The sequence below is a fragment of the Gossypium raimondii genome, chromosome 13, assembly GCF_025698545.1.
Source record: "Gossypium raimondii isolate GPD5lz chromosome 13, ASM2569854v1, whole genome shotgun sequence".
Lineage (NCBI taxonomy): Eukaryota > Viridiplantae > Streptophyta > Magnoliopsida > Malvales > Malvaceae > Gossypium > Gossypium raimondii.
In genome coordinates this window covers 49,954,803-49,978,493 of record NC_068577.1, presented here as the reverse complement: position 1 = coordinate 49,978,493, position 23,691 = coordinate 49,954,803, and the positions used below count along the sequence as shown (strand labels likewise).

Below are 23,691 nucleotides of genomic sequence, written 5' to 3'. Positions count from 1 at the left end.
ATTTAAGTATTTAAATTTTGATTTCACTACTAAAGTTGGTATTTATTGTTAGTATGGTTAAAAAAACATCTCAACTAATTAAATTTTACCACATCATCGTTTCATTAAAATATAATTAAATACGATTTATTTTAATATTTATATTAATATTAAATAAAAATAAATATATAAATATTCGATAAAATAAAATAAAATTTATCTTCATGGACGATGAGTACGGTTTGGGGTTGATCGGAATATCGAGTGGAAAGGAGCGATGAAGTGAGATCATGTTCAGCCATTTCTGATTGAATCAAAAAAGAAGAAATTTAGTGTAAAAAAAATGGGTTTTTCTTTTTCTGAGATTTAAAATGTGAGATTTGAAAGAAAAGAATTGAATGAATGTTAAAATAAAATATTAATAAGACAATGACGTGATAAAATATTTCTCGTTTTCAAAATTGACAAAAATAAAATTATTTCGATTATTTTGGAGGAATTAATTTAAAAGGAAAATTTCATTCCCTCTGAAATAGGGATCAGAAATATGTGAATTATGGTGGTATTATATGGGAAACTGAGTATTTTTCACAACAAAGTCGCAAAAAGACGCCTAATGGAAAAAAAAAATTACATTTCTAATTAGCCAAAATTGACTGCAATATTTTACAGATCAACTGTTGTGATTAAATGTTAAATAGAACACAAATTTGAAGGAAAAATGCAGTGCTGGTAAGTGTCACGATCATTTTGGAAGTTTTCTTTCAACATAAGAAACATGCACTCCTCGACCGAGTGGTGTTCCGGTCTTCAAGACCTTTCAAGAATGACCTAATCGCTAGATGTTCCGAAGCATATGTCATGAATGCCGCTAATATAAGCCCTCCAACGACCATCAGACCCAACCTGGTGCGTAAAATTCACGGACCATGAAAATTAGTACAACTATGAACAAGGACTTTCAAACATCTAACTGGATTTCAAAAAAATACGGGAGAAAACAAGATCATCTCAGTAGAAATTACCTCATGAACAGAGCGGTGATCCCAAAAATACATGGTAAGGATGGGGCTGCGATAGCCAAAAAAGCCATCCCCAACCCATAATACCAAGTAACAATATCGCAAGAGGATGCCTGTCGATAACCTGTAAAGATCATAAGAAAATCGTCAACCAATGCTAAATTTATACAAAAAGGGAACGGACGTCATATTTTATCATGACCATGCATGATTTATGCATTTACTCCAAGTAAACAAACCTTTTCTAGAATCCGAATCAATAGGATCCATACGAGAGGAAACTGGCCCTGGTTCTCTTTTTCCCCACAGATAAATCAAATGAAGAAATGCTCCGAATGAAAGAAAGAAGATTGAAAACGTCCACTCATACATCAAGAGCAAACCAGTCCATGGCATCAATTGTCGAGGCACAATTGAAATAGAAATTCCAAGGGACACCACAGCAGCCATAAAGCATACGAAAACTGAAATTGCACCCAAGTATGCAGGCACCTTGTTCTGTGCACTGTTAGGAAACTGGATAGAATCACACCAACTAATAGAAGTGAGAAATTAACTAGTTTACAACAATTTCATTAGACAAACCAGAAAGAGATCAGTGTAAATGATGAATAGAGGAAACGAACCTGACTGTTTGCGTTAATGGTAGAAGATGAAGAAACACTAGTGTAAGCAACTGTCCCACTCGACCTAATTATGTGGTAGAAGTGTCTGACCTGATTGCATAATGAAGTTCTGCAAACTGAACCCCCTGTCTGCACCAAAAAGTAATATGGTTTCAGTACCGGAAAACAATCATCTAGGCACTAATTTCAGGAAAGCATAATGATCGATAGCTACTAACCTGAATGAAAGAACGATAGAAACAAAAAAGTAAAGCACAGAAAGGTAAGAGGAAAAGGAATTTGACTAGAAGCTCATCATTTGGATTTTTGCCTCCCCCAGTTCCAGGAAGGGACTCTTTAAGCTGTTCCCTAACATTCTGCAGCAACAGCAAACAGATTATATTGACATTCGTCCTATCTACAGAAGATTTTGGAAATATATCATAGATTTCATATAAATTTTTGCAAAGAGTTCAGTAATACCTGCCAGACATCGACCGGTTTCAAGAGCCAAGATGTCCACCAATCCCAAGGTTTAAGGGGGCCAAGTGTATAGTGAATTACACGAAGTTCACTCTCATCTACCATCCACTGCAAAGAAATAATGCAAAAAAATTAAGGATACTTAACCAGGAAATAAGAATATAATATGCAAAACCAGAAATTTGTCTCTTATTTTGGCTTTAGCATAAGTTTCATCATGGTATAGGAGAAAAAGGAATTCCTGGTAAACAAAGAAAAGAATTGAAACAAACCCTCATGATCTAAAAACAAGAGAAAGCATACAAAAGTCTGTTAACAGCATGCATAAAATGAGGATTCAAAAGAATGAAAAGCAATTTCCAAAACCAATTTTACTAATGAAACTATACTTTATTCTTGCTATGTTAAGAATACAACAATATAGCATGTGAAACAAGACTGACAATGGTACAACAGCATGAGATAAAGTTTAAAACAATATGTTAATGTTAATGTCAATGTATGTAGTAATACCTTGTTGGCAAGCATGTAAAGACCAACATCTGCATTGTATAGAGTAGAGAGTCGTTCCATCTCAGGAGCAGGACGGGATTTCAGCACCTCCTCGGGTATATTAGGGTCAAAAACATGTGCATTTGGGAAATCAGAGTAGTAAGAATTCAGAAAACCCTGATCTCCTCCAGTATAAGAAGGCAAAGTATTGACTTTGCTCATCATGTCATTGAAAACAGCTTCAGATGGTTCCACTACCATGACTCCTGAATTCAACCTCTCAGAATGCTTCAAATTTGCACAAAATTTCTGACATTTAAAGAGATCTTCAATGCTCTTGACTACTATAGTATCCGCATCAAGATACACAACTACAAAAGCAAATTCCAAGTGTGAAACAATGCAATCCACCAGAAGAAACATTGAGATAGAAAGAACAACGGATTGGCAAACTCCAAGCTGTAACCTAATTACAAGCAAACTTTTAAACAGGCGTAAAAACTTAACCATACTTAGTTTCATAAACTTCATAATTTTAAATATTTTCATTATGATATGGTCATTGATAGTGTATAAGTTTTGCACTGAGGGTACATCAAATTGAAGCTAAACCAACTACATCCATCCTTAAGCTAAACCATGCATTTTCTATATCCAACAAAGATGAACCATAAACAAACAGAAAAGGGTTTACCTTTCTTGTAGTTAGTCATATTAAAAATTTTCAATTTGGTGTAAACACCCCAAAATCTCTTCGGCCGAACTTGATTCGGATTTGCCAATAAGCTTATCATCTCCACCATCCATCCATCAGCCTGCCCAATTATCCACCAAATCAGAAAAATGGAAACAGAATTAAAAGCTATGTCAAATCTTACGACTTCTCACTGACAAACTTGCCTAATCTTCCTCAGTAAACTAATAGATCATTAATTGTAAAGCTTATAACTTACCATAGATAGGATTAGGAAACCAAAGTAACTAACTTTGAGGCTAGTAATTTGGGAAACAAACAGAAAAGTAAAAGGATTGCCTAATTTTACCTTTAGAAGCTTTTTAGCATAATCAGAGACGCCATCAGAGACCAAAACGACCATGTCTCTAGTTGATCCAGTGTCCCTTATCGATTTCCCTAAAACCCTAACCCCTAAGAGGAACTCATCTCCGTACAGCAGCGTCACATAAGCTTCTTTCGATGAAGATTGAGCTTTAACCCCCAACGCCGCCTTTGTTTGTATAATAATCAAAAGGAGCAGAAACAGGATCGAGAGTTTTGGTAGTTTCATAGTATTCGATTTTCTCGAGAAAATGATACGGATTTCCTCGAGGATAAAATTACTTTGTTTATTTGAATTTTTTTTTCCCTTCAGGATTGAATTAAAGGTTGATAAACACGAGGAGCTTTGAAGAAGAAGAAGAAGAAGATTCTTCGTTTTATTCAATTTGCGATGTCGTTTTTGACCATAGACTTTTTTTTTTATCGTTTTAGTTGCCAACTCTTTTTGAATTTTACAAAAAAGAAAATGGAGGAATATTCAACCTAAAGAAAAAATTAATTACTTTTATTTTGTTCGAAATTTAATTTAATTTCCTCTATTTCTTAATTTAATTACTTCTGTAATTTTCTAATTATTAAAATTTTTGAAATTAATATACAATAGAGTTATATAAAAAAGTTATTTTAAGGTTATGGAAAAAAGAAATTAATTAAATTGTCACTAAAAATATTCTTAGCATGGGTTATTTATAAATATATGATAATTTTCTTTCAAAGTATTAAATTATTATAATCAGGCTATCCAGTAATTATTAAGTAAAATCAAATCATTATAATACAAATAACTGATTACTAATATAATTCAGATTAAACCCAATAAATTAAACTAAAATTTGTAAACATAATGAGAGTCGGACCTATACATATAATTACATAAACCCGATTTATGATGCTAAAGAATTTAATATAAGAATCCGAAAAAACAAATCAGATGATACGAATCGAAGGTCCTTTCACTATCTAGTGCAATCCTATGAATAAACCATTTGAAGGTATTAATTTGATTAAGGCTTTAGCATTCATGGCCAGTAATGAGTATATACAGCAAAGTCATCTAAACCATTCATTATATTGATGAATACGACATGAACTGATCAAACACACCAGATTTTACAGACAATTTGAGAGCTTTCAACTCTTTTTCTTTTCCAAATTTTGCAAGGTTTCATGGCAAATCCGCAAGTCCCTTAACAAGCACAAGCACTACAACAGGAGCTATATATGCACAACCAGGATGCATGGGGAACTGCAGAGTTTTTATACTACTTCAGACTTCTTTATCTATGTGCTGAATGAGATCGAGCGCTCTGGGCGCATCGGAAACTACTTTCAACATGCATAGATACTCTGCAACATGAATGTGTCTGTTGCTGTTCCGAAACCAAATTACATACTGCCTCTTGGAGGTCCTCCAATATACCAAAACCGTGCTTTAGTATGACTATACAAGCGTACAAGCGTGCAAATGTATATATGTTGAAACTAACATCTTTCATCCCCTTCCCAATTATCCTTTTCTTTCGGCCCGGTTGGTCCTTCCTCGCCATAAAGTTCCGTAGGAAACAGGTCAAAGATGTTCTCCACTGAAAATCGAACAAAAAAGGGGAGCATATTAATTATCCTATCCAGTTCAGATCGTGAATCGTATACTATGGTTGGACCCCATTCTCTCATGTAATTCAACCAACATGGTTCTGTAACGACTCCATCTCCAAGATACTCTGCTGCAATAATCTTGTACCTCGTGCTTGAGTCGACAAAATACTTGCTTCGTGCAGCATCGTTCCTAATCCCTATCCCGAGTTTCACTGACCCTTGAAGGTAAGTCCCGGGATGCGGAAAACTAGCATGTCCATGTCTGGATGAGTAAACAATTGGCTTATTACCTTCAATATATTCCAGGTCGAAAGCATCAACCCACTCACCACCGCTATGCTGTGAGAAGTAAACTTGCCACAGTTCCCCTGTGAAGTTGCTTATCCGGAGAGTGAAGTGTTCCCAGTCACTTACATGTTGCCCAAGTTTGTTCATCTGTATGTTCATTAACCCGATCTTGAGATTGGCCGGTCCATTGAAGGGACAAAATACCCACATCACAATATCCGTAAATGTTCCACCCACTGCTGGTTTGACATGAACATATAGCTCTGCACTCTCCAAGTTTCCTTTCTTAACATTATCTCTTCCATTATTATCTCCTGGCAAATCTATCCAAAATGCACCATCATTTGTCCCTCCGCTGGGCAGGTTCGAGCCCCGATAATCAATAGATTTGCCTTTAAGCTCACCATCTTCATATAGAAGTGCACCGTTTTTGAAAAACCATTGCACCGACGAGGGCAGACAGTCTTCATCAGGATGAAAGAAAACCGTTGCACCATAGTGGTTGATGAGAGCATGAATCTGGTTTAAATCCGGCATTGCATGTAGCGTGGGATCCAGGTTCTTCAAGCACGCAATCTCCAATTCCTCATTTTCCAAAACAAAGTAGGTACTGCAAAAGAATGTCCCAACCGAAACACCTTTGCAACACATTCCCCTTTTGCATGGTCTTGTGTTCCAAACCTGAAATGGATGGGCACCGGCAACATGTATGGTATCCTTAATTTCACAAGTCTCTGTAAGATCTTCTCGAACACATCTTACTTCATCGTCATCAGGCTCCTCGGGCGTGTCGGTAACCAAAATTCCCATTGCTTTGTAACCCATTGGCGCGTTCGGGAGCCAGAAGAAACCACAACCATTGCGATCTAGATCTGAACTCCAAATCAATGAGTAATTAACAGGTTTCTTTAATGCTGGAAAGTCTGAATCCGAGTCATAGTCACGATAAACTTCTGGAGTCGAACCTTCCCTTTCACGAGCCACAAGAACATAGCCTCGAAGGGGCTGGTCATTTGGTTGACAGTAATAACCGAGACAGAAAAATCCATCCGGAATGCCAACAGGTTTGTAAAATGTGGGACCTTCAGCTTTACCGTGCAACGAATCGCAGCTCCAAACACTCTCAAACTTGGTGATTTTAACCACTTCTAGTTCTCCTAGGTTAATTTTTCCAGTGGCAAATCCTTGACCTGAGAAAACGGTAGTTCATTACAGAAATCGAGTCAACAAATCTATGTCATGTGGCTTGTAAGGACACTATCATCCATGCTACTCGGATTCGGGTCTGAATGTCTTTTACAGCATTCTTAAAGTTACTATATATAATAGTAATATCTTTATCCATTAGAAATTATTCTTTTTTTTCCATTTTGGATAACCTAAAATTCTTTTTTCTTTCTCCCTAAAGGGTGTATTATCCAAATAATCTAGCTAAAAAATCATCATGAATCATAATCGTCATACTCCATAGTTAAATAAATAGTTAAAAGAAAGACAATTTCCAAAAATAGAAAAGAAAAAAAATATCTCAGGTAAATCATAATAATGTTTTGAAAGGAAAACAGAAAACAGAAATTCATTTTAATTCCTCTATAAATCAACCAAAAAGGAAAATTTTGACTTGTGTAGAAAAATCAAAGGATAAATTACCTGGAGGCCAATCTGGGATTGGAGAAGGCAAAGAAAAAGGCTGAGGTTGAGGCAAAGGGGTGAACTCATCATAATCACTGTGTTTATCATGCCAACAAAAACATTCACACCCCAACATATCTTCAAAAACCCACCAAAACCCAGAATTTATCTTCAACAAACTTTCTCTTTCCCAACCCCTTTTTTAAACTTTCTTTTTACAGGAAAAATAATAAAAACAAACCCTCGAAGAGAAAGAGAAGAAGGAGGCAATTAAAAGAAAGAAAGTTTAAAACAATCCCCTCTCTCTTCCTCTTTCTCAAAGGATCAAATGAAGGAGGCAATTAATGAGAGAAGTTTCAACTTGTGTTGTTTTTGTTGGAAAAGTAAGAAGACGATGATGTTGATATTTATGTAATTTATATATAGATTTTCTTTGTTCTTTCTGTTTGGGGGAATGGGTCAGTTTGCCGTCGCTTTAGACTATCCCCAACCTTTATTTTTGAGATGAAAAATATTCCTACTTTCAGTTAAGTGAGTGTATTTCACACTCTGTTTCCCTCTCTGTTTTAATAATTTTGATTTGTCTTTCTATATACAACCACCTTTCTCTTTGTTCACTTGTTGTTGAAGTCTTTGTGTGATCATTTATTCCCCCTCTTTGAAGCTTTGATAATTGTTCTCTTTTTGTGGAAAAGCCATGCTTCAATGATAGGGCTATAAAAAGTAATTAGTAGTTTTTGATATAATCTAATACTTAGATTTAGTCGTATTGAGTGTTCATTTAAAAATTAATTTTACGGGTTTAAATCATAAAAGTAATTCACTTTATGGATTTGAATCATAAAAATAATGTTATTTGTGATGTGTGAATCGTCAATAATTTACTCTTTCTAAGAGTGTGTTAAGTTAATTTTAAATGTACCAAAAAAAAAAAGACAATTATGATATAGGTATGAAAAAATAATTTAATATTATTATAACACTAAGTCATACAAGATATTGAATAATATAATAGGGAAATTCACATTGTAAGAAATGTAGAAAACCGCTAGAAATAGTAGTTTGAGAGTGTTGAAGCTATACTTGGGTAGAGCTTATGTAATATGTCTTCTCTTATTCGTTTTTAGAATAGGAGATATTTTATAGATAAAGTAAAACATAGGTCCTAATTAGGATATGTGCCAAATGTGATTACTCGAGGAGTTTCTGAACTTCAAAAGTTAAAAACAATAACTAGAATTGGATCTGATATGATGTGTTATTAGTAGCATTATAATAATAATCTTTCACCTTTAATAAGAACAAATCATTGTCAATTCACACAAACGAAATTCTAAATGATTAGAATCATGGTGGGAGACGTAAGAGGACTATTAAGATTAGCTTTAGCTTTTGTGTTGTTATAGGGCTTTTAGCATTTTTTTTCCCACTTAAGAAAAGATTAAAGACTATAAAGTAATTTACCGAAAAAGACATTAAAATGTAAAATTCACGCTCCTAAAATCGCGTAAAGGCTCTGCTTAATATTTTCTTCGAAGTGTTTTTTTTTTTTTGGCCAAAGCTGTCTTCAGGAAAATATTATTAGCTACGCTCCTCCATTTAAAGGCGCGCCTCATCAACATTATTTCACGAGAGACCTTTTCCCCCCAAAGTGGATCATCAAATTATACTAAATTGTAATTTTTGGATAATAAAAGGATAGAACTGCAATTATATTAACGTGGCTGAACAGGATGTTGATGCTGATAATTATGTGGGAAAAATGCCACATTTCATCCTTTTATAAGTTAGGTAGAGGGACCACATTACTAGAAAAAATAACTTTAAATATTAAAATTAATATTTTTAAAATATAAATACCATATTAAAATTTTTACTAAAATTCAAATTATTTATGCTATATTAAAATATAACTTCATTATTTCAGAATTTTTAAAATCATGTGGCAATCAAAATATAATTTTATTATTATATTAATTTATAATTTCATATTAAAAACATGATTTATACAAGCTTGCTTTTCTAATAAAACTCCTCTCTCAATTATTAGGCCCCAAGAAATATTAATATCTTCTTTCTCAATTATGAAGACGTGGATTCGACATGACACAGCTATCTATTACAATATTTGTGATGCTGCCCTACATCACGTGTGCTTAACTTTCAAAGCTGCATTTCCGATCAATAAAAATTTCTTCATAAAAAAAAAACAAATTTAAATAAATTTGATTGTTAAATTAATAAAATTTAATAAAATAAATTTTTTTTATCTATTTTAAAAAATTTTAATAAAATAAAATTTTTTTAAAGTGTAATGACCGACAGAGGATGGTCCAATCATTGCTTCTTGCCTATTAAAACAACCATTTTGAAAACATTGCCGATATGTTTTGCTTTTAGGTTCGTTCTACGAAAAGCCACTCTTTTTTTTTTTTTTTTTTTACAATTTGGACCTTCTTTGGATTTTCGTTTTGGGATCCATGATTTTAAAAAAAAAACATTTTTAAATTATTAAAAAACACCGAATATGGATTGACGTTGAAATTATTATGTATTAGTAAAAGGGCCTAGGAAAAACGTGATAGAAAGGGATTTATTTAATAAAATAAAAAGGTCCAATTGGGGTTCAATCATACTATTGAACACTGCTCCATTTCTTGTCCTAATCCAAGCATTTCACACACACCTCCAAATTATGATATGTCGTGGGGTTGGTTGAAAAGGTCGATAGCCGCCCAATTGGAATTCAATATTCAATATCTTCATGTTACAAGTTGAACCCAAAAAAAAAATGAACATAGAAGCCGCCTCAAATTGGAGAATATTAATAATCATATTATTAGTATTCCTCTCTATGTGGTCTGTCGAATGTTTTGTGGACTATCATGCCCAAGCATGGGCTTTTCTTATAAGGGGCTTCTTTTGTCAAGTCTTTTTGCTCTTTCCTAAAATGGGCCTTCATTCAACAGATTCATATTTATAGCTTAATAAATTATTTACATACGAGTGTTTGTGTGTAATACACTATACCACAGTTGACACATGTATGTGATTAGGTGTAATGGTAATACACATTGTACTTTTAAAGGAAGAATTTAGGTTTGAATTTTGAAAAAATTTTTATTGGGAGGGACAGCTACGAATCCTAAACATAGATCATAAAACAGACATAAAAAAATACCAAGCTAATAAGTTTGGATTTATAAAAGAAAAACCTAATTAAATTTGGATTTATAAGCTACCAAGTTTTTGGCTTAATAATAAGTACGAGGTTTTAGGATCTGAAATTTTTAGATAAAAAATTATTAAAGCTTAATTATAACTCTTATTTTAAATTGGTCCTTAAACTTTAATACATTATAATTACATTCTCAAACTATTAATATTATATTAATAAGGTCCCCTTTCATTACTAAAACCATTAATTTAATTATTCATGTAAGGCACATTGCACTCTCAAAAAGAGAACGTAGGTTCAAATCTTAAAGATAATTGTTATAAGGGGCAATCACAGACTTCAAACATGAATCATAAAACGAACATAAATGATAAAAAAAAATTTATTAAACATGGATAGATCATCAAATATAAACCTATTAAATTTTATAGCTATGATGAGAGTCTTTCATCAATAAGTGTTGGGTGCAGTAGTAAGGCATATTGCACTCCTGAGAATAATATAAGGCCAAACCTTAGAGACGACATGACTAGGAGAGATAACCACAGATCCTGAACATGTGCTGTAAAACAGACATGAAAAATAAAAATTAATGAGTCTTTTCTTTCGATTTCTCTATTTTAAATATTTAATATAATCAAAAATGCTAAAAAACCATGTAAATAAATTATATAAAATAATAAAATAAATGAGTCAAAAAGCATTTGATGTGCTCATGTTTTAGCTTATTGCAAATTAAGGCAAAAATGTCAAAAATAAAAACAAATTCCGGGTTTTAGGTGGAGTATTTTATTAATTAGGTAAATAGGTCATTCTTGGTCAAGGTGGGTGGTACGTGGCAAAAGCGCGTGGAAGCGCTTTTAGCCGATGTGGCATCTTATAGGTCAAAAGCGTGACCTGTAGGATGTGCTTTCATTGAAAACATGTCCTACAGGGCACGCTTTTGCCCTGTAGGACACCATGTCAACGGCCCAGCAAATCTTTTAAAATTCAGCCGTTAGATGAAAAAAAAAAAAGAAAATACAGTCATTGGATCAAAATATGAAAAAAAAAGATAAATATGATGTTTTTTATCTTGAGAATTTCAAGATAACTTTTCAGTAAAACGCTTGTTGTTAGAAGTTTTTTTTTTTAAATTCAAGTAGACTTTTCCATATCAGAAATCGAATAGCAAAGCTTTCTTATAAAATGGATGTCGAGAATTTCAGACATAATTTTTCAAAAGAAGCGCTTCTAATAAGAAGTGTTTTCTAACTTGTGTAGTCATGTTCAATTTTTTAAAACATTTAGAAATATGTTTCATATTTAATGATAAAGTCTTCCTATAAAATGGAGAGGCTTTTCAAAGTTAAGATAGATTTTGAGGAGAAAATATACATGCTAAGGGGAAAGAGCGTTGATGTTTAAAATTTGAAGTTGTTTTATTCATTTGCTTGAACAAAGTTCGTAGTTGCTGCAACATAATTTGGAAACTTGCCCTAGTAGACTATTTTAGTTCAAGTAATTGAATAATTATATGTCATTGTCACTTTGTTTATAAAATTTGGTTCAAAAATTTGATATCACATGTTTATGTGTTAGTAATTTATGTTGTAACAAAATATCAGAATAATAATAAATATTTATTTTTGTATAATATTATCATATCTATTTTTTATATTATATGTTAAATAGGTTTCGTTTCCAAATATGAGTAAAATAATTAGAGCAATTATTTATTACCAAGGTAAAATTCATGACACTGAACTCAGGATCATTTTTTTATCCATCCAACTTCTGTTAAAAATTCAATAGAAAAGTCCCAAGTTCAAGCCAGAGGAGAATTAATAAACCTTGTAAGATATGATACATTTGAGCTACATGGCGACACTGATGTCGAGTTAACGATTGGTGCTCATTGCTTAATTGGGAATGTTGTAGTAGAGTTAAATGCCCAGTTTGACGATGTAGAGGAAGGTGGACTGAGTTCATTAGCATTTCTTGTTACTTTGGTTCCCAATTTTGGTAAGGAATAGGAAGTAGAAGGTCCAACAACGCGGTTTTGTGATGGTTTCATGATGTTCTTACAAAGCTCGTATCAAGGAAATGTCAGAATTGAACTATATGATAGTATAGTTAAACTCACGTACAAATACAATATATTGGGTTATGGAAATCTATTAAATGGATGAGGGTATTATCGGGGAACCGTATTGTGTCAACTTGCAAGAAAGAACCTGCGAATGTGATAGATTTCAGACACTTCATTATATATACTCACATGTAATTGCGACATGTGTTTTTGGTCATCTGGATTCATGAAGTATGATGATGAAGTGTACAAACTAAAACAAATATTTAAAGTATGAAAGACTAAATTCCCACTGAACCCAAATAAAGGTAGATGGTCGCCTGTTTGAGCACTTCATTTGAATTGCTATCAAAATTTGAGTTGTATTGCATGCTAAAAGGTCGGCCAAAGTTTAGTCGAATACACAACGACATGGATACTTGAAAGAAGATGGACCAACCTAAGCAATATGGTTTTTGTAAGAACCTAGAACATAGCAAGAAAAAATGTCCACATTTGGCAGAAATGTTGAGATGAGCGTCATAGAGATGTTAATAACTTGTTAATTGTTAAAAAAGGCCAATATTGAAGGAATGTGAGTGACATCAATATTTGGATAACAAATTTAGCACTAATATAATTAAGTACATTCAATATATATTAAAAATAAAAAATTTAATAAACTAATAGGTGATTTACTTAAAACAAAATTCACAAAGTAAAATCATCTCTATTTTCGGGTTGAATGCATGCCGTAACTCGGGGGGCATCAAGTGCGAGGAGGATTTCGTTGTGGTAGAGGTTCTGGCTCATTATCATCATTGTCACCTTCATTGGCTCCATCTCTGTCATTATCGTCATTATCATCATTGCCTTCATCTTCATCACTGTCATCATCATCCGCCTCATTTTATCGGGCATCACCATACTAATATTTGAAAAAGCTCATGTTTAATGGCAACACGAGCAAGTTCCTCAATACTAATATCTGTAGCTCGAACGCTACTGACCAAGATAATCTCACCCGTTATATTCAATTGGGATTCTATCGAGACCTTCAAACATCTTCCTAACCCAGAGAATCATATATAATACAACTCGTTGGTTGCATAACCAATTTGAATCCATTATCGCCGTACCACAACTAATAGAAAGACCTACATAACCAATTTGAACCCGTTTGTAACACCCTAAACCCAGTATAGACGTCCAGACCAAGTTTGGAGAGGCACGTCATCCGTACTAAAATTCATACTATCATAACACAGTCGAATTGAACAATTCATTACGTAAATTCATCACGACAATAATTTAACACATATAACCTTCATAAATTCCATAACATCATAGAACATAAGTCCCTAATAGTAATGCTTAAAAGAAAAGATAATAGTTTGACCGAGCTTCCGCGACACTGACTCGATCAAGATTGGGAACCACCTGAAATCCAATCAATAAAAGGGTGAGTTGTGAACTCAATGCATAAAAGAAATGTAATTAAACAATGATTGGTTATAAAGAAATTCCAGTTCAGAGATTTGATTTGACATAGAAGTATGTTCATTCCAGATTTAGAGCAAAGATTCAGTTCAAATATGGTTCAGATCTGATTCAGATGCAATATTCTTATTTCCGTCTGCTACACACCATCTTCGACCATCCTAACACACCACTATGGACAATTAATGCCCATCCATCCCTGCACACCTTTAGAGTGTTCAATGATACTTTCATAAAAATGTTGCTTAGCTGCTAGATTAATATGCGACAAGCGCCAAAATCAGAGTAATACTCATTGTAGCATAGCCACACTTTCAATACAGACTCCTTCATTCTTCATAACCTCTCAACACATGCCAATGCAGAACACAAATACCCGTAACATATGATCAGTCATTCTAACTCATTATACAGTTAACTAAGATAGTTCCAAAATAGAGTAGATATCACAGTGCACATATAATATTGTTACTCACGGATCAGTCCAAGTGTATCAGACAGTTCTCACATAATCAAATTCAATTATTCGTACGTTGAAGAAACTAATATCAAGGTTAAGTAACATTTCCGGCCTCAAAAGACAGTTTTCAGGCCCGATAACTTGCCACACGGCCTAGTCACACGCCTATATGCCTTGGTTGTGTGGTTTTTAAGCATAAACAGTGAGTTACACGGCCTAGACACATGCTCGTATCCTTATCCGTGTGACACACACGGCCTGAGTACACGCCCGTTCCCCTGCCCGTGTGGCTTTTGTGTCACAAACAGTGAGTTACATGGCCCAGACACACGTTCGTGTTCGTTGCCTGTGTGAACCCTGCACTACCATGGCCACACACGGCCTAGACACACGCCCGTGTGGTTGCCTGTATGGCTCCAATTCATTAAACAGTGAGTTACACGGTCGTTCACACAGCATGTCACACACTCGTATGACCCACACAGCCTAGTCACACGCCTGTGTGCCTGGCCGTGTGGCGTCGATAGCCACCATTTCCAGCGATTCGAAACTTGTAAAATTAAAGGTTTCGATACACACCTGATTTTATTTTGACAAGAAAACAACACAGAGACTACCCGAAACCTAATTAATCATTCAACAACCAATCACACCATCAATTTCAATATTTAGTAAAATCAACCCACCGCTAAGATTATGTCGAAAGATTCGACGTAATTCCAACTCAATTCGTACACTCACCTCAAAAGAAACAGGAGAAATTAGACCAACACGATGGATTAACATCTCTTGCTATATTTTTGCCTAAACAAAGTAACGAATCGGGTGTTTAACAGAACGTCAAGTAAACGAGCAAAATCCCGTTTAGACAAAAAAGTGCTAACACAACGAAAATCACAAACGAAAGAAAATCACAACGGAACTTACACAATATTGACCTTACAGGTAACAAGTCTTCCCAATTCCATAAAATCAATTGTAAAAAATAAGAAAATAAAAAGAAGAACAACAAAAATAAATAACTTAAAAGTTTTTAGAAAAGAAAAGAACAATAACATTTCCTTTGAAGGTTTTAAATTAACCACCACCCATTCCGGCATTTGCAAAAAAATATATTTCCTAACGTATACGATGGGATTCGAACTCAGAACTAGATAGAATATAGACAGATGCTTAACGTATATAACCGGAATAGATTCAACTAGAAGCACAATTATAATAATGAATTCTTAAATCTCAAGCTCCCAACAGAATCAGAGAATATCCAGTATAAATTTAACGTATCAATTATATGGCAGAACAATTTTAACTCAGAGATAGAACGGACCAGAAACAGATGTAATCATTCCTACCCCCATTACACACCATCTCTGACCATCCCAACACACCATTAAGGGAATTTAATACCCATCCATCGCTACACATCATATAATGTCAGTCCGACACGTTCAATGAGATGTAGACTAGTTGCCAGATCAAATTGTGATAAAACGCCAGATTCACATATAAGTCGTGACTTAGCTATTGAATCAGAATAGATTACTTCCTTCTTTACATAATTCCTGCCCCATGCAAATGTAGATTTCAGATGTCAAAAATGTACACACAATTATTTAGATTTAGTTCATAGTTAGGTAGTATAGATCAACATCATCGACAGTCATCACAATCAGTATACACTTGTACATTCAATATCTCAGTCTCATATTATCAGATAGCACTCAAACGGTCTAATTCAGATCATAAGTACACCACGGGTGGACTTCGTTCGCGTTAAACAACGCTTACGCCCTTAGAGATGAATTCCAAATCTGACCCATACGCCCATGTGGCTCAACATGACTTAGCGCATGCCTATGTGCCCAACTGTGTGTCTCACACGGCTTGACACACGCCCGTGTTGTTTGCCAGTGTGGTTCTAAATCACAAACAGTGAGTCACACGACCTGGACACATGCACGTATTTTTGGCCCGTGTGGTTCCTAATAGCAACAATGGGTCACATGACCTAGACACACGCCCGTGTGAACCCTGCACTAACATGCCCATACATGGCCTGGACGTACGCCCATGTCCCTTATCCGTGTGGCTCGTATTTGGTAAATTGTGTGGTACATAGCCTGTCACACAGCCGTGTGGCGTCGACAATCATGTTTTTCAGCGTCTAAAATTCACACAAACTCGGGTTTTCGGTATGCACCTGAAGTAATTTCGAAAGTCAGAGCAATGTAGAAGACTTCCGAAGCCTAAAACTATCACCCAATAACTCAATCAACAAATTATATCGACAACATGAAACCTTCAACAAAACCAACACTTACATAAAAATTAACAACGATTACTTTAATTGACGTTTTGAGGTTCACTACTCTTGATATCTGCACCTAATAGGGAAACCAAACGACTAATTATCAGAAAATTACACAATAGAGGAAAAATAGAAGAGATGACTACCGTTAAATCCTAATTTACCAATCAGATTCCTATCGCATACTCCGGGACTCAAACACAGGACCAAACAAAATACAAGAACTTAACCAATGAACTAATAAGCTTATTCTTATCATAGATTTACACAAAATTAGATTTAAGTCAACGATTCAAGAGCAGAGATTAGTTAAAAATTGAATTAACAAAACTTCTAAAGATGCAACTCGAACTCCCGACCTCAAAAACATAACCAGGGCATAAAACCATAGATACAGAGATTTAATTACACTAAAACCCAACACTTAAATACTCAAATTTTTGGGGCATTACAGGCGAAGCCAGAAAATTTTATTAGGGGGCCGAAATTAAATTGTAATTTTTACTATAGTAAAAATACAATTTTTAAAGGATTAAATCAAAATTTTATCATTTTTAGGGGGAGTCAAAGTGCAATTTTACCTTTACTAATTTAAAATTTTAAAAAATTCAAAGGGACAAAATGGGAAATTTTCCATGGGGGGCTACGGCCCCTGCCAGCCCCCTAGATTCACCCCTAAACCTAATCAACATGCCAAATTGATAAATTTTGGAAGATGATTCAGGACAAAATTACTGTTACATTTGTGAAGAAGAAAGAGATTCAGAAGATCATATCTATTATTGCATAGAAGGTATAAATGCGTTTTAACGCATCCGAACTCACGTCCTCTTGAACCGAGAACAATGCCACTACCAAATTGTTATTATTTCTTAAATAAACATGTAAATATACACAAAATTTCACACAATCATAATTTCAAATTTTATTGAAAAAAATAGTATTCTACCCACTTAGAATTATTTTAATTTAGTAGCATTCTCTTTTTCTTTTTCTTTTTGTTACTTTTGACATACAAAATCCTAGTAATCACTATGATGGATCACAGATAGTTAAATACTTTATTAAAAAAATTTATTAAATTATTTTATTTAAAACATTTTACTCCATTAAGTTGATTTGTTTTAATTCTTTAACTATACTCTAATTAATGAAAAAATAAAAATCGTCACTAGAAAAGGATAATAATAGTAGTTTTTACTATAGTAAAAATACAATTTTTAAAGGATTAAATCAAAATTTTATTATTTTTAGGGAGAGCCAAAGTGCACTTTTACCTTTACTAATTTAAAATTTTAAAAAATTCAAAGGGACAAAATGAAAAATTTTCCATATGGGCTAGGGCCCCTGCCAGCCCCCTAGATTCACCCCTAAACCTAATCAACATGCCAAATTGACAAATTTTGATAATAAAAAAATGCTTACCATTTTAATGATTGAACTGAGATTTTTAAATCAAGACTAAATATGAAATTTTGTCAAGTTACAAAGGGTGATACTGTATATTTACCTATTTAAAATAATTCAAAATATCTGAAAGCAATAAAATTAGGAAAATGATCCACTTACATATGTGTAAAATTAAAGTGGTTTTATATAATTTTGTAATATTTTATACAATTAATATTTTAACAATTCAATTGTTATATTTCATGTTCCATTCAGATAGATCATATATGCCAAGTTTGTTTGTAAATTAAAAATTTTAACAATTTTTTAGGTAAAAAACTTTCAACCGTTTGACAAGTATTAATATATACACTTTTTAATATTGATATGATAGAAATATCGATCGGTTCAAAAATTTTATACATGACAAGTATAATTATAACAATAAATTCAACAGTTAGATTATTACAATATTAATAGTATAAAAGTTTCAAAATATGTAAAACCATTCTAATTTTATACTTGTGTATGTGGATCCCGCCTATAAAATTATATGTTTACCTCTTAAGCACCGATTTTAATTAAGTATTGCATCAATTTTTGTTTTAGGCTAAAATATGCTCTAAATTCTTATCATTTTATAAAATTTAGAAATTAGTCCTATTTTATTTCTAAAAATTTAGTACGTTTATTTTTCAAATACAAAAGTACAAGTTTAATTGCTAACACCATTAGAAATCTTCATTAAATTTAAGTACAATATAATGTCATTATTTTTATTACATGCCTAATAATTAATTTTTATTTCAAAATGTCAAGCCAATAATTTAATAAAAGAATTTTAATGATGTTAATTATTAGATCTGAATTATTAAATCTGAAAATTAGGAGACCAAAATCCTTAAAAAGTAATGGAATAAATTCCAAATATAGTAAAAGTACACACTTCAAGCATATTTTAAAGTTGTTTTTATTGTTAAATTTATGTTCAACATTAAAGGATTTATTTTGTTCAATATAGACAAATATTAAATATGGTAGTTGGTAGTTGAGTCTTAGTTCGATTTGCATGAGTATTGTTGTTAATATGGTAGGATGCGGATTCAAGTGCGATGAAACAAATTATCCTCCCATTTATGGGTTGAGGAGAGACTATAAAAAATTCTAGGCATTATATCAATAATAATTTGATTTCGCTATTTACTTTTGATAAAATGTTTTTCTTCAAAACTAATTACAAAATATTTGCAATGTGATTAGGTTACTTAAACGTATTCATAATAATAGATGCATATATTCTTTTCCTCATTTATGTGTTGTATATATATTCGGACCTCCTCATTTTATCTCTATTTCTCAAATCTGTATTTGTCCATCTTTCCTTTTGTATCTGATAGTATGAACCTTGCACCTTCCCTCCATGTTAAACCATAAATAAGTGGCTAAATTTGTAATTTACCCTGTTTTCTAAACTGGAAACACATAATTTTGTTTATTGTTTAATTCAAACAGAACAATAACTCACGTGCTTTGGGTGTAGGGACTACGGGAACAAATGAGAAAAAGTCAACCTACCAGCTTTACCAAACTTTATTGGGCGTTGCATTAGTGATTTGTGACATCTACAAAAAAATTTGTAATTAATGACGTTCACAGAATGTCACAAAATATTGAAGTGATATTTACTGACCAATCGCAACCCTTGTGAAAGATATCTCAATAATAGCAAAGTGCACTAAGATCTACAATGCCGTTCAATTGGTCATAGTTGATGATTATTATTCTATGTATTTATGCATGTTTCGCTTTGGACTTTTATTATCTCTTATTCGTACAGAATTCATAAATTCCAACTGTAACAACCTGCATTATTGTTGGAACTAAAAAAGGATACATAAATTTAAGAAAGAAAAAATGATTATCGACAAATGGCACTACCTCTTACCAAAGAGGTTTCAATAATAGCGTAATGCCCAACTAGAATCATGTAAGCTTTTTTTTTCCAGCGTAAGAATATCTCACATGTTTTGTGTGCAGAGATTATGAGAACAAATAAAGGACATCTTACTAGATTCGCCAAATTCCATTGGGTGTTGCATCAGTGGCTGATCACACCTACAAAAAGTTCGTAATTAATGAAACCAGCAAAAGTTTGTATTTATGCATGTTTTGCTTTGGACTTTTATTATCTCTTGTTCGTATAGAATACACAAATTCCAACAGTAACAACCTGCATTATTGTTAGAGCTAAAAAAAGATATATAAATTTAAGGAAGAAAAAATGATTATCGACAAATGGCACCACCTATTACCAAAGAGGTTTCAATAATAGTGTAATGCCCAACTAGAATCAAGTAAGCTTTTTTTTTTTTCCAACATAAGATTATCTGAGAGTAAGAACAAGAGGCACTTTGTGATAAATGCAATAAGCACATGTATGATCGGGCCTTTACTTGTGAAATCTGCAAGTTTTGGCTACATCGTGAGTGTGCTCTGATTTCACATCCTTCTCATTCTCAACACCCTCTTCAACTGATCTACGAAGATAAGCATTGCTGTTGTAATGGATGTTCTGGCCTTAGTCGAAACTGGTTATATCGGTGTCAACGTTGTGATTTCAACCTTGATCTCAGTTGTGCTTCTTCAACTACTATTCCAACTCCGATAGATAAAGAGATTAACCATTTCTGCCATCATCATACATTGACCCAATTCAACTATCGTAAAGTGAGCAAATATCACCCTATTTGTTTTTGGTGTGTGAAGCTTTTGTCAGGAATCTGCTATGTTTGTTTACAATGTGACTCATTAAGGCTCTGCATTCATGAAAGCTGTTTGATTAATATGCCCACCGTGATCACAGAACATCCTTTCCATCCATCCCACCTGCTGTACATAATCGCTTCTTCTGAATCTGTTAGATGCTTTGCTTGTACTTCTTATCACACGATGATATATTCTTGTAAAAAGTGCAGATTCCACTTTTGTGTTCATTGTACTAATCTCAAACCTAGTCTAAAACATGAGTTGCATCAGCATCATCTTACTCTTTTTCCAATAATAAAATCTCACCGCATCAACGAACCATGTAAGAAGGGCGACATCTCGATTTATCTTAACCCACTTGATGAAATTAAGCTTTTCTATCGATGTTTAGAATGTGATTCCAGTTTTCATTTTCGTTGTTTAATACATGAGTCTAGTGCTAAACACGAATATCATCGATATGAACTTATTCTTACTGATTTCTTTGTCGAAGACTTTTCTGACCAATATTATTGTGATATTTGTGAACAAGAAAGAGTACCACAACATCCTGTTTATTGTTGTAAAAAATGTAGACTTGTTGCTCATATTGGATGCGCACTCACCGAGGTAAGTAGTAGATAAAACCTTAACTCTTTTTAATTTGTGTGAATAAATTTTGATGTAATATTTCCCATATCCCAGAGTAAAGATTATCACGGTTCAGCTTCTAGCTTGGTGGGTGGCAAAGGTACTTCAATAGGGAAACTAATGGAGCAAGATGAGAGAAATGCAGAATCCAAGGTTGGTTTCAATCTATTAATTCATTAATAGAGGTAAAATAAGTGAAATTTATTAATAGAGGCTGCTATCAAGCTTCAATTGTTTCCCAGTTCTTAGGGTTTTGGATTACAATAAATGATTAGATTGACTATGATTTATGTTATGCCACTTGGTGGTAAAATTTGTTAATAACTTGTTTTTACTCTTTCAATGCAGATTGAATATTTTGATCATGAACATCCCCTATGCTTTAAGAAGGTTGCTGAACAAAATGGAAGTGCTATTTGCAAAGCTTGTTTTCTGGAAATCTCAGATGAAGCCTATGCTTGTAAAAGTTGTAAATACTACATACACAAAGCATGCACCAATTTGCCCTGGGAGGTGCTACATCCTCTTCACCCCCACCATTCTCTCAAGCTCTTGTCTGAAGTTAGAGGAAAGGTTTTCTCATGCGATGGATGTAGAGACGTTACTGCAGGGTTTGCTTACGCATGCTCTATGTGCGGTTTCATGCTTGATGTGAAATGTGCTCTTTTACGGGTGCCTAAAATTGAGACTCAAAGGCTAAAGGAGACGGAGGAGAGACGACCCAAGTCATGCCTTCTTAACAAAGCTTATCAATTATCCTTCTTCAATATCAAAGCAATCTTCGACGAATGTTGCAGTTTTTGCCAAAGATATGTGAAGGGTCCGGCCTATAGTTGCAGCGATTGTGATGTTTTTCTTCATGAAAGTTGTCTTGGGTTTCCATGAGAGATGAAACTCCAGTTTCATCCACTACACCCATTTCACTCGCTTCTCGACAACAGTAGCAAAATTTGTCATGTCTGCAAAAGAGAGATCTGGTATGATATCTGCTATAGTTGTGTGCAATGTGATCTCCACCTTCATGCTTCTTGTGCTAAATCCTTGAAGCGGGTTCTGAAATCCACGTCTCACATTCATAATTTTATTATTTTGGACCAAATATTGAGGCCGAGGGCTTTAAATACGAGATGCAAAAATGTGGAAAATGCAGAAAAATGTTACGTTCCAATCCTCTCTGTTCCTGTATGGAATGTGATACCAAGTTGCATGTTGAATGTGCTTTGCCACCTTCACTCAAATCCAACCTCCATCCTTGCACTCTTAAGCCTGGTTTTAGATTCAGGACAAAATTACTGTAACATTTGTGAAGAAGAAAGAGATCCAGAAGATTATGTCTATTATTGCACAGAATGTATAAATGTGTTTTAACACGCTCGAACTCCCGTTCTCTTGAACCGAGAACAATGCCACTACCAAATTGTTATTATTTCTTAAATAAACATGTAAATATATACAAAATTTCACACAATCATAATTTCAAATTTTATTGAAAAAAATAGTATTCTACCCACTTATTATTTTAATTCAGTAGCATTCTCTTTTCTTTTCTTTTTCTTTTGTTACTTTTGACATACAAAATCCTAGTAATCACTATGATGGATCACAGATAGTTAAATACTTTATTAAAAAATTTATTAAATTATTTTATTTAAAACATTTTACTCCATTAAGCTGATTTGTTTTAATTCTTTAACTACACTCTAATTAATGAAAAAAATAAAAAACCGTCACTAGAAAAGGATAATAATAGAAATCTGGGAATGAGTGAATATATTGAAGACCATTACTTTAAAATTTGCAATTTATTTTCTGTGAAAGTAATAAGTTTAATGAAATCTAACACCAAATGCTTTACCAGGAAGAAGAAATTACAGCAGAAGGATCCTCAAATATGGCATTGGACTTTCCAAGCACCTCTGGCTGGGCTGAGAGAGAGTGTGTGTCCATTGATGAATCGGAGGAAGATGATCAAATTAGCATTGATGAATATTCAGAGTAGAATAATTTCATCGAGGAAGCTGTTATCACTTGAATGAAATTGCATACTTTATATACGTGCATATTACATTTAGTGCAAGCTTGAATAGCTATTGCAAATTGGCCATCAACTCATTTTACCCTTGATGCAGTTATTTGATGAAATTGAGTCAGTGCAGTAAAAGCAGAGAATTTAGTTTCCAGGATGGGAATCCAACCATTGTTGAAACATTAATTAATCTTGGTTTACTTCAACTTTTTGGGTAGAATGCAGAGATT

The 23,691-nt window shown here is 33.5% G+C and overlaps 3 protein-coding genes across 3 annotated transcripts; 1 reads left to right on the top strand and 2 right to left on the bottom strand.

The window, feature by feature from the left end:
• Positions 1-525: 525 nt before the first annotated feature.
• Positions 526-3,995, bottom strand: LOC105783595 (inositol phosphorylceramide glucuronosyltransferase 1). Its single transcript, XM_012609147.2, has 9 exons — positions 3,625-3,995; positions 3,276-3,396; positions 2,603-2,952; positions 2,090-2,197; positions 1,846-1,983; positions 1,628-1,756; positions 1,241-1,517; positions 1,005-1,125; positions 526-885 (listed from the first exon to the last, which is right to left on the bottom strand). Exons 1-9 carry the CDS (start codon positions 3,865-3,867, stop codon positions 744-746), a joined length of 1,629 nt encoding a protein of 542 aa, XP_012464601.1. The 5' UTR covers positions 3,868-3,995; the 3' UTR covers positions 526-743.
• Positions 3,996-4,688: 693 nt separating this feature from the next.
• Positions 4,689-7,539, bottom strand: LOC105782980 (hypothetical protein At1g04090). The gene is made up of 2 exons (XM_012608120.2): positions 7,173-7,539; positions 4,689-6,712 (listed from the first exon to the last, which is right to left on the bottom strand). The coding sequence occupies exons 1-2, from the start codon at positions 7,288-7,290 to the stop codon at positions 5,121-5,123; spliced, it is 1,710 nt and encodes a 569-aa protein (XP_012463574.1). The 5' UTR covers positions 7,291-7,539; the 3' UTR covers positions 4,689-5,120.
• A 13,344-nt stretch (positions 7,540-20,883) lies between these two features.
• LOC105782827 (uncharacterized) lies at positions 20,884-23,434 on the top strand. Its single transcript, XM_052627135.1, has 4 exons — positions 20,884-20,955; positions 21,490-21,588; positions 21,784-22,284; positions 23,294-23,434. The coding sequence occupies exons 1-4, from the start codon at positions 20,884-20,886 to the stop codon at positions 23,432-23,434; spliced, it is 813 nt and encodes a 270-aa protein (XP_052483095.1).
• The last annotated feature ends 257 nt before the right edge of the window (positions 23,435-23,691 follow it).

Bases quoted from the DNA above. Each gene is read 5' to 3' on its own strand.
- LOC105783595 (XM_012609147.2), bottom strand. From the start codon at position 3,867: ATGAAACTACCAAAACTCTCGATCCTGTTTCTGCTCCTTTTGATTATT. The intron at 2,198-2,602 runs GTATTACTACAT...ATTTCTTTGCAG, and splicing joins TTTACATGCTTGCCAACAAG to TGGATGGTAGATGAGAGTGA. The intron at 886-1,004 runs GTAATTTCTACT...TTTACGCACCAG, and splicing joins ATCACCGCTCTGTTCATGAG to GTTGGGTCTGATGGTCGTTG.
- LOC105782980 (XM_012608120.2), bottom strand. From the start codon at position 7,290: ATGTTGGGGTGTGAATGTTTTTGTTGGCATGATAAACACAGTGATTAT. The intron at 6,713-7,172 runs GTAATTTATCCT...CCGTTTTCTCAG, and splicing joins AATCCCAGATTGGCCTCCAG to GTCAAGGATTTGCCACTGGA.
- LOC105782827 (XM_052627135.1), top strand. From the start codon at position 20,884: ATGCCCACCGTGATCACAGAACATCCTTTCCATCCATCCCACCTGCTG. The intron at 21,589-21,783 runs GTTGGTTTCAAT...CTTTCAATGCAG, and splicing joins AGAGAAATGCAGAATCCAAG to ATTGAATATTTTGATCATGA. The intron at 22,285-23,293 runs GTTTTTCTTCAT...ATGCTTTACCAG, and splicing joins ATAGTTGCAGCGATTGTGAT to GAAGAAGAAATTACAGCAGA.